Source organism: Glycine max, chromosome 8 (assembly GCF_000004515.6).
Source record: "Glycine max cultivar Williams 82 chromosome 8, Glycine_max_v4.0, whole genome shotgun sequence".
NCBI classification, from domain to species: Eukaryota; Viridiplantae; Streptophyta; class Magnoliopsida; order Fabales; family Fabaceae; genus Glycine; species Glycine max.
The window spans coordinates 37,239,001-37,255,338 of NC_038244.2; the positions used below are offsets into that span (position 1 = coordinate 37,239,001).

The 16,338-nt window shown below is 32.8% G+C and overlaps 1 protein-coding gene and 1 pseudogene across 1 annotated transcript; both read left to right on the forward strand.

Moving 5' to 3' along the window:
- Positions 1-1,200: 1,200 nt before the first annotated feature.
- On the forward strand, positions 1,201-3,893 carry LOC100819196 (uncharacterized; annotated as a pseudogene).
- A 2,932-nt stretch (positions 3,894-6,825) lies between these two features.
- Positions 6,826-11,270, forward strand: LOC100819733 (uncharacterized protein At4g38062). The gene is made up of 2 exons (XM_006585863.4): positions 6,826-7,001; positions 8,035-11,270. The coding sequence occupies exon 2, from the start codon at positions 8,067-8,069 to the stop codon at positions 11,157-11,159; it is 3,093 nt and encodes a 1,030-aa protein (XP_006585926.1). The 5' UTR covers positions 6,826-7,001; positions 8,035-8,066; the 3' UTR covers positions 11,160-11,270.
- The last annotated feature ends 5,068 nt before the right edge of the window (positions 11,271-16,338 follow it).

A 16,338-nucleotide genomic window follows, 5' to 3' on the forward strand; every position in this document is an offset into this window, starting at 1 on the left:
TACACTGCATGTAGCTTGCCTTTTGGCAACTTTTCTTTTTTCTTTTATTTCATATGTGATATGATTTTGTTATAAGAAATCGTCAACTTGGTTCATTCGTTATTCCTCAATAATATTGATTGCCACTTTGTAAACTTCCTAATTCAAGGACTTTCTCTGTAACGAAGGCAATATGTCACCTGATGTGAATTTCAATACCTCTTGTTCTGGATTAGATCAATTATGCAATAAATAATATATTGGTATTAAAATATGCTACCTGTAATTGTAAATTGTGGAACTTATTATTGTTATCACAAAACAAAAGCCAAGAATGTTTGATTAACCTACCACGCATTTGCCATGCTCTCTGCAGGAGTAGATGCCTGTCTGCCCACATCTGCAGTTACGTGGTACTCTAATTTGTTTGGTTAATTTTAATGAAGATATATATTCTATTTTCTTTTTAAATAATTTTGCTAAACTGTAAACTTTAATATTATCCGTAAAAAAATAGTATTGGGCAGTGTGCTGATATGCTCAACAGTATCATGTATATGTGGGTTTTCATATTAACTATACAAGTACAGCTTCATCAATAGGGCATGGTTGATGCAGGGTCCTTTGGAAAGAAGGGTTTATTGTGCTCAATTAACACAAGTCACTTTTGGTTAAGCTTCTCCACTCTTGCTTAAAACACCATTTGCTACAGAAGGCAATTGTGTGGATTGGAATTTGGAAACTCTTTTTTGATTTATTTATTTTATTCTTTTGATTGTTGCCACCCAGAGCCACTTTATATTGATGACTTAGAAGACATACTGGATCAAGGTATGCTTTCTCTCAATGTAGAGGTGGAGGATGGCAGCACTGAAGAGGTATCAATTTTCTTTTTGAATTTGTTGGCCTCAAATTGTTGCATTAATGATTATTTGTTATTAAACACTGCTAATAACTTTTCTAATAAGTATATACATGGCTAAAAGGTTTGAGAAATCATTGCGATTAGGTTGAAGGAGATAATATTGTTTATGTCGACATTACACTCACCCTCTGGCCTTCCCCATCTAAAGCATAATACATGGCGCTATTTTTTTTCTGCTTTGAAAAAGAAGATACTATTCTATGCTAATTTTTGTGTGTACATCATTATCATGTATTACTATTTTATTGTTAAAAGTCTTCCCTCTATACATGTATTTTATATTTTTCTTTTGAAGGATTTTTGAATCCCTAAACTCTACTCTACTGCCTTAGATGCATTTATTGAAAAAGAAGCAGCTTTAAATACTTTTATGGTATCCATATGATGCTACATAGACTAAACTTAATTACGTCCCAAGCATTGCTATCAATGGCAGATGGGAAAACATGACGGAAGACCAAAATTCTGCTATAGACACGCTATTGCAGCCTATGACATAGTGGGAATCCCTTCACAAATTGCCTATGGTGGTTGGAAAAAAACCATCACACAATTCCACCATGGTGGCCATAGGACCGCCATTTAACAACACTGGTCCCAAGTGATGAATCATATTAATTTTCTTGGGACTCAAATCAAATATATTTTGAGCTTTGTATATTCATTTGCTAGTGACTTGTTTTTTATATATTTATGTTTTGCTATGTCCCCTTGTTCTTTTTTTTCATATCCCTGTTCGTGATTATGTAGGTAGCTGAAAATCTCAGGTAGCTGAAAATCTCAGGAAATTGCCTTCTTTTTTTTTCATATTTATGTTTTGCTATGTCCCTTTTCATATTTATGCACGGAGAATTCTTAGAAGGCAATTTTAGTTCTTTTGAAAATCTCAGGAAAGCCAATCTCGAGGCTGCTCGTCCTCATGTACCACAGGTAAATTGAAGCCACAATATGCTCAGAAAGAAACCTTACTATTTTTATAATTAGATTAGATTCATAATATCAAATTTACAAGGTTACATATATTCTATAGGATTACTTTAGGTTTTTCATTTTCTACATGATGTGGTATTTTATAGGGGATGAACAGTAAGTTAGTATTTGTCATAACACGTGATTTTGGTATCTCCTATTCTATAACTATGTGCAACAAGATCTTATGAAGTAATGTATGTATAGTATTTTTGTTATATGGCATTGGATTGAAAGGGAATATGGCCTTTACAACCCTATGATACTTTAATCAATGCAGAATATTATGTACTGCCTCTCTTCTTGCCTCTCAAACTACCTGTCAATTTTAAGTCTTGAAAACTTTGCCATGGTAACTCAAACACAATCTATTATTTTTGCATATATTTGGGTACTTCTAGTATTTCTGTTTCATTTCTTGTTTCATGGCATAGAAGTTGGAATAATGGAATATATTCCCAAAACACAGATAAGTCCAGAATCATTATATTTCTCTATACTTGAAATAAGGAAAATATTAGGATGCTTCTTGTTTGTGAGTAGTGAAGTGATGTATGAAAGTTATTTATTTGTTTTTTAAACATGGTTATTGTTGGACTGTGACCAAAATCCATATGAAAGTTTTTTCTGTTATTTTTCTGTTTTGTCCCCTGTCTATATAAGGTAAGGATGACCTGTATTTTCGATATAGAAGAAGCTTCCACTTGTATATTGCATCAGTAATAAAAATTTTCTGTTTTCCCTCCCGTGGATGTAGCCTTATTCAAGGTGAACCACGTAAATCTATTTGTGTGTTCTTTCTCTCTCTCTTTCACCTTGCTACAATTGTGTGTATGACATTTCTGTTCTGCTGCATCTACTAATGCTGTTCTTGTTTGTTCTTCATCACTTTCATAACAGTTATGTTATGAAATAATACTGTTATGAAATAATATAAACAGGGACTGCTTCATCCCTGGACTTAAGCCCACTTCCTTTTTGCCTAAAATTTCCTTCCTACTCTATACACTAGTTCTTAAAACCTCCTTGCTAACTTCCCAAATGTGAACAGCTTTTCTGATGATCTGCTAACATGGATTGGAACTAGATGATGGTAATTGTCAATTGATTACATATGTTTGCTGAGCATGTTTGGTTGGTGTACATTTCTCCTTGTTTACATATGGCCTAATAATAATTGGATGATCTTCTACTTCCCTTGAATTTGAATGTAGTAATAAAGTTAGACACTTGTGATGTGCTAGATTGTAAATGATGATGAAGACGATACGGATGAAGATGTTGATAATGATGAAAACATGATTGTGGATGATAATTCTTCAAATATGAATCCAGAGACTTCAACATCTGTTGCAAACACGAATTCAGTGAACAGGACAGATAATGAGCCTCTGCCAAATGTTTCTGGCGAAGCAGATGATGAATGGGTTGTAGTTTCAAACAGAAAAAAATAAGGGTAGGAAAAATTAGATAAAAAATATTTAAATCTTTGTTTTATGGATCTGTAGTCTTCCTCGGTTTTCTTGTGCTTTTTGAGGCATTGTAAACCTTATTGAGGTATGTAACTATGTATCCGGATTTTTTGTTTTACTTCATTTTAAGGTCTCCATATGAGGTCTTTAGAAAAAAAAAAGGGATGAGCATATATTCTTGGAAATCCTACATTACTTTTTTGTTTGTCTGCCAGACATTTTATGTTTTTAGTTTATGCTATTGAAAGTTGTGTTATATCTTGCAGTAGAGCGATCCAATTATCTAGTAATGTTGGTCACCTTGCTTGTTCCTCGGCAAGCACACTTTTTCACTCCTAACTATATGACTAATAAAAACTAATAACTAACCTTGTCCGATAAAAAAAAAAAAAAAACAATAACTGATCTTCATTCAATCTTTACATCCTTGCCAATTTTCACTTGAGTACTCACACTTTGATCTTGGTTCTTATTCACAAACACATCCTAAGCTAAGCATACATTTTCTTCAGACTTGCAACACCAAAACCTTGTCTTATTTACACAGCACTAATTTTTCTATCCTCGTCCATACACTAAACACACGGGGAAAAGGGAGAGGGAAAGAGCACAAAAATGGCATCACTATTTCCTATATAACTGTTTCCTCCCTAACTCTACTATCCATGTTGACAGAGTGATTTGCATAGTTGCATTGAATATATTGATTTGATTAATGGTAACTGTATGAATTCATGAAATTTTATGGTGTTTTGTTCTCTCTTACTAATTACTTATGTCATGAACCAATCCATTTACTAGTTAGAGAATAGAAATGAGAAGAAAAAGAATACATGAGAAGAAAAAGAATACATACGACTTTATGAGATAAAAGGTGACTTAAGGAAGGAGGTTTATTTAATAGAAAAGAATGTAATTATTTTTTCCCTTAAATAACTTTCAAGTCTATGATATATACTCGATTTTTGTCTTAACTCCCTAATAATTTTTTGGTTGTTCTCAATCTCTCGTATATTAAATGTTTTATTTCAAACATTTTTCGTCAATTAAGTCATGACGTGACATCATTTCAACCACTGATATATATTAAAAGAGTTATTGAGACGATGTTACATCATTATTTAATTTAATTGACGATAATAATTCGAAACAAAACTTTAAATAGATCAGAAACTCAAACCAATGAAAAAATTTATAAAAGACACAACAAAAATTAAATATATATATTAAAACTAAAGGGGAATAATCTTAGGAAGGTCAACTTCATTTCAAGAGATACAGGAATACTAAATTCAGATATTATAGCATCCATGGAACTGATTTAACAAAAATGCAACAGTCAACTCAACATTTGTTAAAACGTGTGTTTTCCCGGCACGAAATATAATGTATTCATAATTACTTCCTTCGTAGTTAATGGAGCAACTACCCCTGAAATTCTGGAGATAAAACCTCTAGTTTAACTCAGTACTTTGGATCTCTTCCCATTGTTGACAAAACCTTACTTTGGTATATTCTCATTACTCACATTCTTGTCCACATTCTCTTGGAAGTAAAAGAAGAGACCTCAAAGGTGTAACCTAAGGTTAAGCAACTTAAGCTTATGTTAGGATATCCAAAGGACAACTAATAGAAAAAATCAATCATGTGATACTGATTTGTGTAACTTCGAATCTGATTGATTTCTAGATATAAAATAAATAATATTAAGAGTGGAATACTCATCTTCAATGCATTTACAATCCTCAACGAAGATTAATCACTAATCACTATTTCAGTAGCGGACCTACAGCCAGTCGAGGATGTGCATTTGCACCCCCTCATTTTTTAAAATTCATTAAATTTGTAAACAAAATCTTATATTTTTATATTTTATTTCATTTATATTTATATAATTGAACCCATTGATTTTTTTTTTTATAATTTACACTCACTGACTTGGAGTCTTGGATCCGCCAGCTTTTATTGGAAACAACTGTATTAATATTATGATAAAAAAAAAAAAGAGAGAAGATCAATCAAATGACATCCTGACATCCAACACTAAGTACATAGCAAATACCATGCAATTTCAAAGAGCTAATGTGTGAGATATTATTAAATGGGTATTAAATGTCCATCTAAGTTCTAAAGCAAGGAGCACGATAATTCATTAAAGAATTTGTAAGATGCTATCATCTATACTAGCAAGCTTATAAAAGTCGAAAAAGTACTTAAAAGACCTGAAGACACTTTGTATCTCTTGTATACGACTAATATACTTTTATACGTAAATCTTATGAGCAATTTCATACACTTAATTAAACTTTTGCCTTTCTATATTCATTTTACATTTATTTTTTGTTTGCTCTATTTTTTTATCATACCCAAGATTTTGCAATACCAACCATATATATGGAATAAGGTACTAATATTAAAAAAATGGCTTTATTGGAAAAGATAATATTTACTTCATATCTCTAATATATATAACTTATACATTTTTCAGTATACAACTTACCTATTTTTTTTCATAAAGAATATGTAAGTCATACAATATACGATGATGCAAACTTTTCATTTTATTAAAGAAATCATTATGCAAGTCGTATATTAGATACTCAACTTCTATTAAAAGAATAACTTTGATAACTCGTATTTTGAAAACATGAGTTACCTTTATATAACTTGAACACTCCATAAATAAATAAATAAATTGAAAAGTTTCACGCTAAATTAATAGTTTTAAAATAAAATTACAATGCTTTGATTTAAAAACGTGGCTAAGAAAAGAAAAAGAGTAAACTACAATAATTACCTGAGGTTTCGTGAAATTAGATAAACACCCTCAATTTTTTGAATCTTTACAAATTTACAATAAAATTTCTTTTATGGGATGTTAGTGTAACATATAAGTGGTGTGAGTATAATGTTTTCAAACATAAAAATGATTAGTGTAAGAATAGAAAGAAAAACAAAGATTGATGTTATACGTAATTTGAAAAAAAAAAAACTTAGGTTCAAGCGTAATTTACTAAAATATAAAAAGAATCTACCACTATGCTTATGAATTGCATTTCACATATGGGGATTTTTTTCCTGCACCAATCATTTTTTCTTCTACACAAGTAAGTGAAAAACCAAAAATATTATAGATTGACAATTCGTATGAGTCTTATGAATTGTCAATCCGTATGGTCTATATGGATCATTAAAAATATATTTTACCAAATAATTAAAAATTAATGAATCATGCAGATTTCAAACTTGTGACTTTCGTGTTATTATCACGACACTCTAACCAATCTGTATGGACCAATCCGTATGACCCATACATAAGGGTAATGTTGGAATTATCAAAAATCTGTTGGGTATAAAGAAAAAGGATGGGTGCAGGAAGCGTCATGGGCGTAGAAGAAATGATGGGCCAAACTTTTAGTTTCTTTTTTTAATTTCTCGATAATAATAACAACAAACTTTCAGTTTCAACGGCTAGTTCCATTTCGAAAACAAGATAACACTAAGTACCCTTTTTGTTTTTTTATCTCACTTGAAAAAGCGGTTGGTGCACTATAACGGTAACTTGCGATTTATTTCTCTTTCCGATTTGCATTTCACCATCTTCACTCACCAAATCACTCTAACACAACACTACTTTCTTCTGCTCTTCAAGCCAGGTTAGTCAGTTTATGGATTCCTCCTTTTTTATTTTGAAACTAGTTTCCCTTAAAATCTTGGAAGTATTGACAAGTTTTTCTATGATTTTGATCTTTCTGCTTTGCCCAAAACCAATGATTGCATGTAATTTGATGAATCGAAAGCAAAATACGAAATTAGATTATTTATTAAGGTTAGCAAGGAACGAGATTTAATTTTATGTGATTTCTTGTAGTCTGTTTATTCATAATTTTCAGGTCTTTTAGTCTTTGGATATTATAGGGGTTACTTTCCTTTATATGTTAAAGCGAACCAAGTAGCCTTCGTGTAATGTAGAAATTGATGGTTAAACGAGGAGTCGTACTATACACACTCTAACACACTTTCTATTGTTGGTTAAAAGCTTAAAAATAAATGGAAACTATAAAATCATGAGTGAAATTTATTAAACTACAAGCAATTTATTGGTAAAACACTAAAACTTCTAGCATTTCTTATGGTTCAATAATGTTCATTTTTGTTTGTTGAAATTCCTGGGTGTTTGGGGGTATGCTTTTCAACAAACAGGACAGGAGAGTCTTTCGGAGACCTAAAATGAGATATTTTTTCTTGGATGATTTTGATCATGATATCTAGTTATCCTAGGAAATACTCTTGAATGAATTTTGAATAAAATGTTCCCTGTTCAATATAATTTGTTATTTAGCTTCTATCATTTGACAGTATTGTACATACAGATCAGAGTCAATTTAATGCATATTTGGGAACCGATTAATTTTAGGAAACTGTGTTTTATTTTGATTTTTTCAAAGTACTTTCAGGATGGTTTTGATTAAAAACATATTTTGTTTCAAATTAAGTTTACCCAAACACGTACAAGTTAACTGAAATGCCAAGTTTGTGTTTTTACATCTATACCTCTCAAATTGATGTGCTATGATTTTTCGATTTTGGTCCATTGTTCTTCTTTCTTTACTTTTTTTTTCTTGGTATTGGTCAGGAGACATGTCTAATGTAACACTTGTTTTAATTTGCACACTGCTTGCAAAACAGGTATTTCTTGCATGTCATAAATGTGAAAAGAAATGGAGAAGGTTTATGAAGAGCTCGATGAAGCAAAAGCAGAAATTGAGGAACTCAAGGCACAACTAAGAGCCAAAACAGATTCCCTTGAGAACTTGAAGAAATCCCATAATGCACAGGTCAATCAGATACAGGAAGCAAGGTTCAAAGCTGAGAATCTGAACCAAAAACTTCTTCAACAAGCTGATGAAATCTCTGAGGCAAAGCTGGTTTGTGAAGATCTCAAAGGGAATCTGAATAAAAAGGAGTCCATCATCAAACATCTCAGTGCCGCAAATGATAGACTTCTAGTGGATTGTGATGACAAGTTCAAAAAGTGGGAAGACGAAAAAAGAGGGTTGGTGTTGGCCTTAGAAGAGGCAAATGAGAAGACACAGAACCAGGAACAACAGATTCATCAATACAAACAAGAGATTGAAAGAATGAAAGGCTGTCTTTCAGTTTCAGAGAAGAAGTGTTTGGAAACAAAGAAAAATTTAAAAGCATCCAAAGAACTAAGAGAAAGAGATGACATGTTCCAAAAGTTAGAGGAGGAATGCATGAAGGTGGAAGATCAATTAAAATGGAAGAAGGAACAGTTTAAGCATCTTGAAGAAGCACATGAAAAAGTCCAAAACCAGTTTAAGGCTAGTAAGAAAGAATGGGAGATGGAAAAATCTACATTGCTTGATGGGATTTCTTCACTTCAGAATAGGTTAGACTCTCAGATCAGAATATCAGAGGATTTACAGCATCAGTTACACACTTGCCACCAAGTTCTTGCTCATGTAGAAAGCCAGAAAAAGCGTCTGGAATTTGAAGTTTCAAATCTTAAGGTGCAGCTTGATAATGCTAGCAATGAGTACCAGGATGCTAGGTTACAGCTAGATTGCTTAAATACTCACCGCGACAAAGATATTGCAGATTTGAGATATTTGCTAAAAACAAAAGAGGCATATCATAAAGAATCAAAGTACAGGATGGAGAAGCTAGAGCAAGAAAATCAAGAGCTGTGGATGTCCCTCAAAGAACTCCAGGAAGCTCAAATTCAAGAAGCAGGAACCTCATATTCACAGTCAAAGTTGCGGTCCAAGCTCAGAAATTTGGAACAAACTCATAAAGAGTGTGCCTCTACTTTAAAGGCTAAAGAAGCTGAATGGAACTTTAAGCTAAAACAGTTGACAGCAGACCTGAATAGATGTCGGTCTGATTTGGAAATTAAAACTGAATCAGTGGAAGACCTCCAGATGGAGTTAGAAAGCTCTCAATCTTTAGCCATAGAGATGAAGTTATTGAATGAGGAGATGTCTGTGATGTTGATTGTGTTGAAACAGGGAATTTCTGAGGCTCAATTGAAGCTTGCAAGCCATAAAGATGAGATGAATCTTATCAACAAAGCTAGTGAAGAGAAGACTTTTCAACTGATGTGGCAGTTGGAGATGAAGGACGCTGCTTTGATCAATGCCCAGAAAAGCATAAATGAAGAACGTGAGATAGCAGCACGTTTGATGAGGCAGGTTGAGTCTTCTGTATCCAACAATGAACTGCAGCATGCACTGCAAAATGAACTTGATAGGCACAAGGAAATGCTGGAGGAATCAACAATGAGTCAGCTGATCCTCAAAGAGAAGGTTTGGCAGATGGAATGTAACTTTAAAGAACAGTTGGAGATGAAAGATGCTGCTTTGACCAGTGCACAGAAAAGCATAAAGGAAGAACGTGAGATAGCAGCATGTTTAAGGAGGCAGGTTGAGTCTTATGCATCCAACATTGAACTGCAGCATTCACTGCAAAATGAAGTTGATGATAGGCAGAAGGAAATGCTGGAGGAGTCAACAACGAGTCAGCTGATCCTCAAAGAGAAGGTTTTGCAGATGGAATGTAACTTTAAAGAACAGCTTAAAGAAATCCATGATGCTTTAGACAGTGTAATCATTGAATTGGATGAAACAATATGTGAAAGAAATGAAAAGGAATTTGAATTGCAAATATGGAAGTCAATTGTTGAGCGCTTGAAGAATGATCTTGAAGAAAATCATGTACTGCGTAGAGAACTGGAAACTTCACTTCTTGCACAAGTAGATTTTGGTGAAAGCCTCAAGCAAGAAAAAGTTAGCTTGGTTTATAAGTTGGAAGAGAAAGAGAGGAGCCTAGATTATCTGCAGCGACATGTTGAGCTATTGGAACGTGAGCTAAGAGAAAGGGGAGAATCAGAGGTGTCCTCTGAGTCTGATAATGTCAGGTATCTCCAGATCATAGCGGAGAAGGACAAGATTCTAGAAGAGCTCCAGAAAGAGGTTGTTTGGCTGGAACAAGAATCATTCAAAAAAGAATTTGAAAGTGCTGTGATTGAGAAAGGCACAATGGAAAGAACCTTTGAGCATGAGAAAGATTATCTTATCCAGATTATGAAAGGAAAAGACAGGAGAATGGATGAACTCATGCAGCAGGTGACTTCACTGGAGCAACAGTTCACTAACTCATTGACCACCTTTTCTTCACAACTTGCTGAGAAACAGGCTGAAATTAACCTCATCCGTGATGCTTCTGACAAGATCACAGCATCTCAGATTCTAGCTGCTCTTGAAATTAAAGAGAAGAAGTTGATGGTAGTGGAACTTGAGGATGATATTCATGCTATACAGCAGAAACTGAAATTGCAGGAGGAAAAGTGGAGCCGATCAGAGCAACTTGCATTGGATACTGAAGTAGAATTGGCTGCAAAACAGGTAAAGGCAATGGAGTTGAATGATCAAATGGAGACTACTAAGCTAAGAAAACCAGATGCTTTGCTTCAGAAACTACAGATGGAGAATAGAAATTTACTTGATAGTGCCACGAGACTGTCATCAGAAAGGGAAAACTTGTTGGCTTCTGTTCAGGAATTCAGTGATAAAATCTGTGAGTTCTCTACTGCAGACACGATACTAATGGACAAGTTGAGAAGCATGGTGCAGTCTTTTGAGAATGGTTGTCCAGTAATGATTTTGAAAAAGGATGATGGTTTCCTTGTAAAAGAGAATATGTTGGTTCAGTCTCCCACGAGGATAAAGAAACTTGAAGCCAATTCTGAAACTAGATCACCATTCAAGGAGCTAAATTTGCTAGAAGAATAGGATGTGTGCAGTCCTGTATTTTCAGCAAAAAGGTCATGCAGTTTGAAAAATGTCCATTCTTTGGATTGTATATGGCATTTATTTATTTATTTGTATTCGGTTATTTACACATTTACACTTTTTTTTTTGTCAATGCAGCTGTTCCACAAATATCCCTTTGTTACTTGAGCATCTAGAAATTAAAATCAAATAATATATGAAAGAAGATAAATGGAAACTAAGGGGGAGAAATTCCATCCCCAATACATACTAGAGAAGAGAAAAGGTAGAACAAATTTAGTAACCTGTGGCAGAGCCATAAACATATGCTGCAATTTAAAAAGAATGGTTTGCTATATATAGAGATAGAGTTGTAGATCTGGAATATGTAGTTACCTTTTGATTTTAATGATTGTCTTGTGTATGTAAACTAGGATGATGATTCTTCGTGGATGATTTACTTTTTTCGTCTTGTTTTATTTGTCGTTGATAGGGAGAAAGTATTTTTGTAGCTATGATTTTTTGGATATCATGAAATTATTAATTTGTTTTATTAATCATAAATATTTTTAGAAATATTTACATATGTTTTTTTAAAAATAATTTGTTCTATATTTCATTTCTATAGAATTTCCTTGAGTATATAAGTATTTTTTTTTCAAGAATACTTTTTCAGCAAAATAACTTCATTACATGACTATTTTTAAACTTAAATATTATTTTTTAATATTTTTCATTTACTATAAATCTTTATTATTTAACACATTTCATTATTGTTAAAATAAGGAAACATTTAGGCAAGTAGTTTTATTTAACTCGACAATACATTTCCTTGGTCTTAAGTATTTTTAAATACAATGAAGAGATTAAGTAGTTCTTTAAAAAATAATAGTATTTTCTTAACATGCCCTTTTTTTTATTAAGGTAATTCATATAGAGAAATAATATCAACATTTTTTTATTTTTGATTGAAATTTATTATAAAAAAAACAAAAGAGTTCAATATGCTAATAGTGTAAAATAATTTTATATTATTATTTAATATTAAGTTACCATGTAATATAAATTTATTAGCTTTACAAAATTATCTTAAAAGTCATATCAATAATGATTTGTTATTGGAGATGGTGTAAAATAATTTTATATTTTTAATGCATCATCATTAAATTCATAAAAAAATATTTGAATATATGTTTCGTCCTTGCATTTTCTTAATCCTTAAAAATTATGTTTGTTCTGTTTGTTGTCCCTATTGCTAATCTCCTCTACTAAAATGAAGATGTGGCAAACAAATTGATGATGCCATCATGCCACATTAGCGCGAGAATGCCACATCATCATTAATTTGTTGTAATATATGATTAAGTGGTTGATTAAGGGACAAAAATCAAAACAAAAATAATTTATAGGAACAAGCAAAAAAAATAACATATTTGTTGTAACATTATATTTTTCATAATATTTGATTAGGTGCTTTTAATGACATCACAAGAGTTATTAAATTTAATTTAAGTTTTTATAATTATTCGATAAATTATGAGGTAATCATTTGTGATGCTTGTATATGTGATTGTGATTAAGTATGTGAAAACTTTATTTTAGGTGTGAATAGTAAGTTTTAGAGTGGTTGGATCGATGAGTGGACCTTGAGTGATAGTGATGAGCTGGTTGAGTTTAGGAAGTGAAGGGGTGTGATTAGAAGGAATAGAGAAAGTCATTAACTCAACATAATGGGGGTTCAAATTTGAACCACACGACCTTGTAGCAGTGTTTTATCCGAGTTTAAGGGCTAGTTTAGTGGTAAGGAACTTTGTTCCTCTCATCTTTCATTTTCATTTTTCCTCCATACATGAGCACTTTTGGAAGTTCATATCATTTACATGATTTTAATGTGATTTCTGTTGGTTTTCGAGGTTTTGGTGTTATAGATGGTGTGGAGTTGTTGTGTGAGTGAGAGAAAGCTTCCATCTTAGCCCTAAAGTCTCCTATTTTCTTTGTAACATTCCATTTTTCATAAACTAATTTAAAAAGAATTGTTATTTATAAATAAATAGAGTTTAAAAAAAAATGATCATGTTTTTATAAAGAAATCAATAATGAGAAATAATGGTTTTAAAAAAAATATTTGATTTATTCATTTGATAGGGAATAAAATAGAGTTTCTTTTTATAAAATATTAAAAATAAATAAATAGAGTAATAATAAGTTGGGTGTATCCTAGGTATAAATAGCGATGTTAGGTCAGTTTTAGATGTCTTTTCTTTCCCTCATTTTCGTTTTCTCTCTACTCATCTCCAAAACTCTTTCTTTTTCCGCAGCCCACAAAACCTGTCTCAGAAAAATGATGATCTCGGACTCATTCACCGTTGGATCATCGTGAAATTTGAGTACCACGTTCGCAACCAAATTTCGAGCATTTTCACCGTTGGGAATTGTAAAAACATGTCAGAGCTAAGAGAAATACCCTTCGCACCGTAGCTTTCTCTTTTCTCGCAGAAACCCAAAACGGTCTCAGTAAAACTATGATCCCGGTTTCGTTAACCGTTGGATTTTCATGAAATTTGGATATGTTGTTCGAAATTCAATTGCGCATACTTTTACCGTTGGGATTTGTGAGATAAGATTTGTGGAGGGAGAAAAAAGAATCGCATGAAGACAGTACAAGTGGAGGCTTCAATATCTTCTCCGTCTCTCTGATGTTTGGGAATTCTATCGGAGCAGTCGGAGGAATAACTGGAGGAATCTTAGGGAACCGCTAGAGATACCTTTATCGCTGTCGGAAGACACGTGAGTCCGTTCAGAGGTAAGGAATGAGTTTATCGCAATTGGGGGTTAGAATAAATATGTGTAGAGATTCTTAGAGAACTAAATTTGGGTTTATTTTGGGATGTTTATTGAATTATAATTTTCTCTTTATGATTATAAATACAATATTATTGTGTTCTATGTACCAATTGATGTCCTGATGAGAATTGATTGATAAACTGGAGTATTCTTGATGTCTTTTTGTTTAACCCATGAATTTGATTAATTGATTTTGATATAATTGTGAGAAACTATTTCAGGGATTTTACACCCCATGTTGTGATGAAATCTTTTGTATAAATTGTTATGTTGAGGTTATGAAATGATGATTCAAACTATGATTATGTGATAAATTGAACAGTGACGGATGATGAAATACATGTGTATTGAGATGAGATGTGTGTATTGAGTTGTGAACTATGAACTGTGCAATCACACAATTGTAAGACCCTTTAAGGACGACGAATATTGTGATGGGATCCATTGTGGGAACCCGACGAGTTAAAATGATTTTGAAAACAATTGAGTAGTTGTGTATATTGCATAGTTCATAGGTAAAGTGAATATGATTCATGAGAAGTGATAACATGTTATTTTGAGATTATACCATTGTGATTGAGATTGAGTGTATGTGATAAATTGTGTATGTATGTGATTGAGATGTTGTGTGCATTGAGTATTAACTATGAATTGTACAATCACACGACTATAAGTCCCTTTAAGGACGACGAGTTAATGCTAAGTCCCTTTAAAGACGATGAGTTAATGTTAAGTCCATTTTTGGGCGACGAGTTAATGTTAAGTCCCTTTAAGGGCGACGAGTTAATGTTAAGTCCCTTTTAGGGCGTCGAGTTAAAACTATTTTGAGAACAATTGACGAGTCGTGTGTTTTGTACAGTTCATAGATAGAATCTGTGTGTTAAAATGTTTTCTAGGTTGGACCTAAATTAGGAGGGAGAGGCCCTGACGGACTCTTTGAAGTGTAGGCCTTGGAGGTCACACGGATTGAGTGCTCCTTTAAGCCTATGTTGATCTCATATGGTTGGAGCATTCTCGCAAAACACTGTGATCCTGACTGGTCTCCCTATGATATTACCTAGTGAGAGTGACTTGACTTGCTAGTGTGTGGTTTGTCTTGTCATGTACTCCTAGGCGCTCGACGAGGTTTTTCACTGACATGGTACCACATTGCATATAGGCTTGAGTCTTAGCATAACTGTTGCATACGCTTGCTAATTGTTTATTATGAAATTGATGTGTTATTATGTCTTGATCGGAGTGTGTGATTGTTGTGTATTGTGATTGATGATTGAAAAGTGAATTTGGAATGACAAAGTGATGAAATAATGTGAGATATGCTAAGTAAATTGTATTTGACTACTATATGTTGTCTTGTTTCTCTCTAGTAGTTAGGAATGTGATAACTCACTCCCAGTTTGTTGTTTGCGTTTGGATCCTGTGATGATCTTGAACTTTGTGTTCGGGGGAGCAGATGAATAGGTGGATGACTATGAAGAACCTCATGCTAGAGGACACGGGAACACAACGCTCTGATAGGATGTGACATTAGGATATAGGTTCTATATTAATTGTATGATGCTTAGACGGTCTTGTTTGAGCCGAGATGACTTTATTATTTATTTGGACAAGTTTGAATATGACGTAGAAGAAAGCGAATGTGAGCCTTTTACCCCTTTGAAAGGCTTGTATTTAAAAATATTTTTAATTAATATTTGAATTTTTATTCCTTTATTAGTATATATGTGAGGAGTAGAGGGTGTCACATTCTTCACTTCATCTTCTCAAAGCTAGTTCATTGAATTTGGATAAGTAGAAGAAGCTGAAATCATATTGTGTGTTGAATCATTGTTTTGAGTTCATTAGATGCGTTTTAATTTGATATTCTTGTTAGGCATTGAACGATTTTGAGTTGGAATTCATTTGGAATCCAATGGAAGGGATTTTTGAAGCAAAATCACAATCTCATAGACCTGTCAAGAAAGGGCACTTAAGTGCACTTTGAGTTGCACTTAAGTGTAATTTCTATCAAAACTTCCTTTTTGCATATTCAAATGAACTTCAATGTTAAAAGGTTCTTGTTGTATGTGTGAGCCATAAATGAAATGAATGGAGTCTATTTATTATTATAAGCATGTAATGAGCTTTGTTTTAAGAACTAGTATAAGATGCTTAAGTTATGTTTGGGTAAATACATGAACATAAAGATTTATAAATACTAATTGTTGAAGTGATAATCCATGAATATGTCTTAATTACTGAAGTGATGATGCATGGATATGTCTTAATTGTTGTAGCATGAAGTACTCATAATTTGGCATTGAAAATGATTCTTTTTTAATGCATAATTGAATAGACTATAATGTTTTGGAAAATG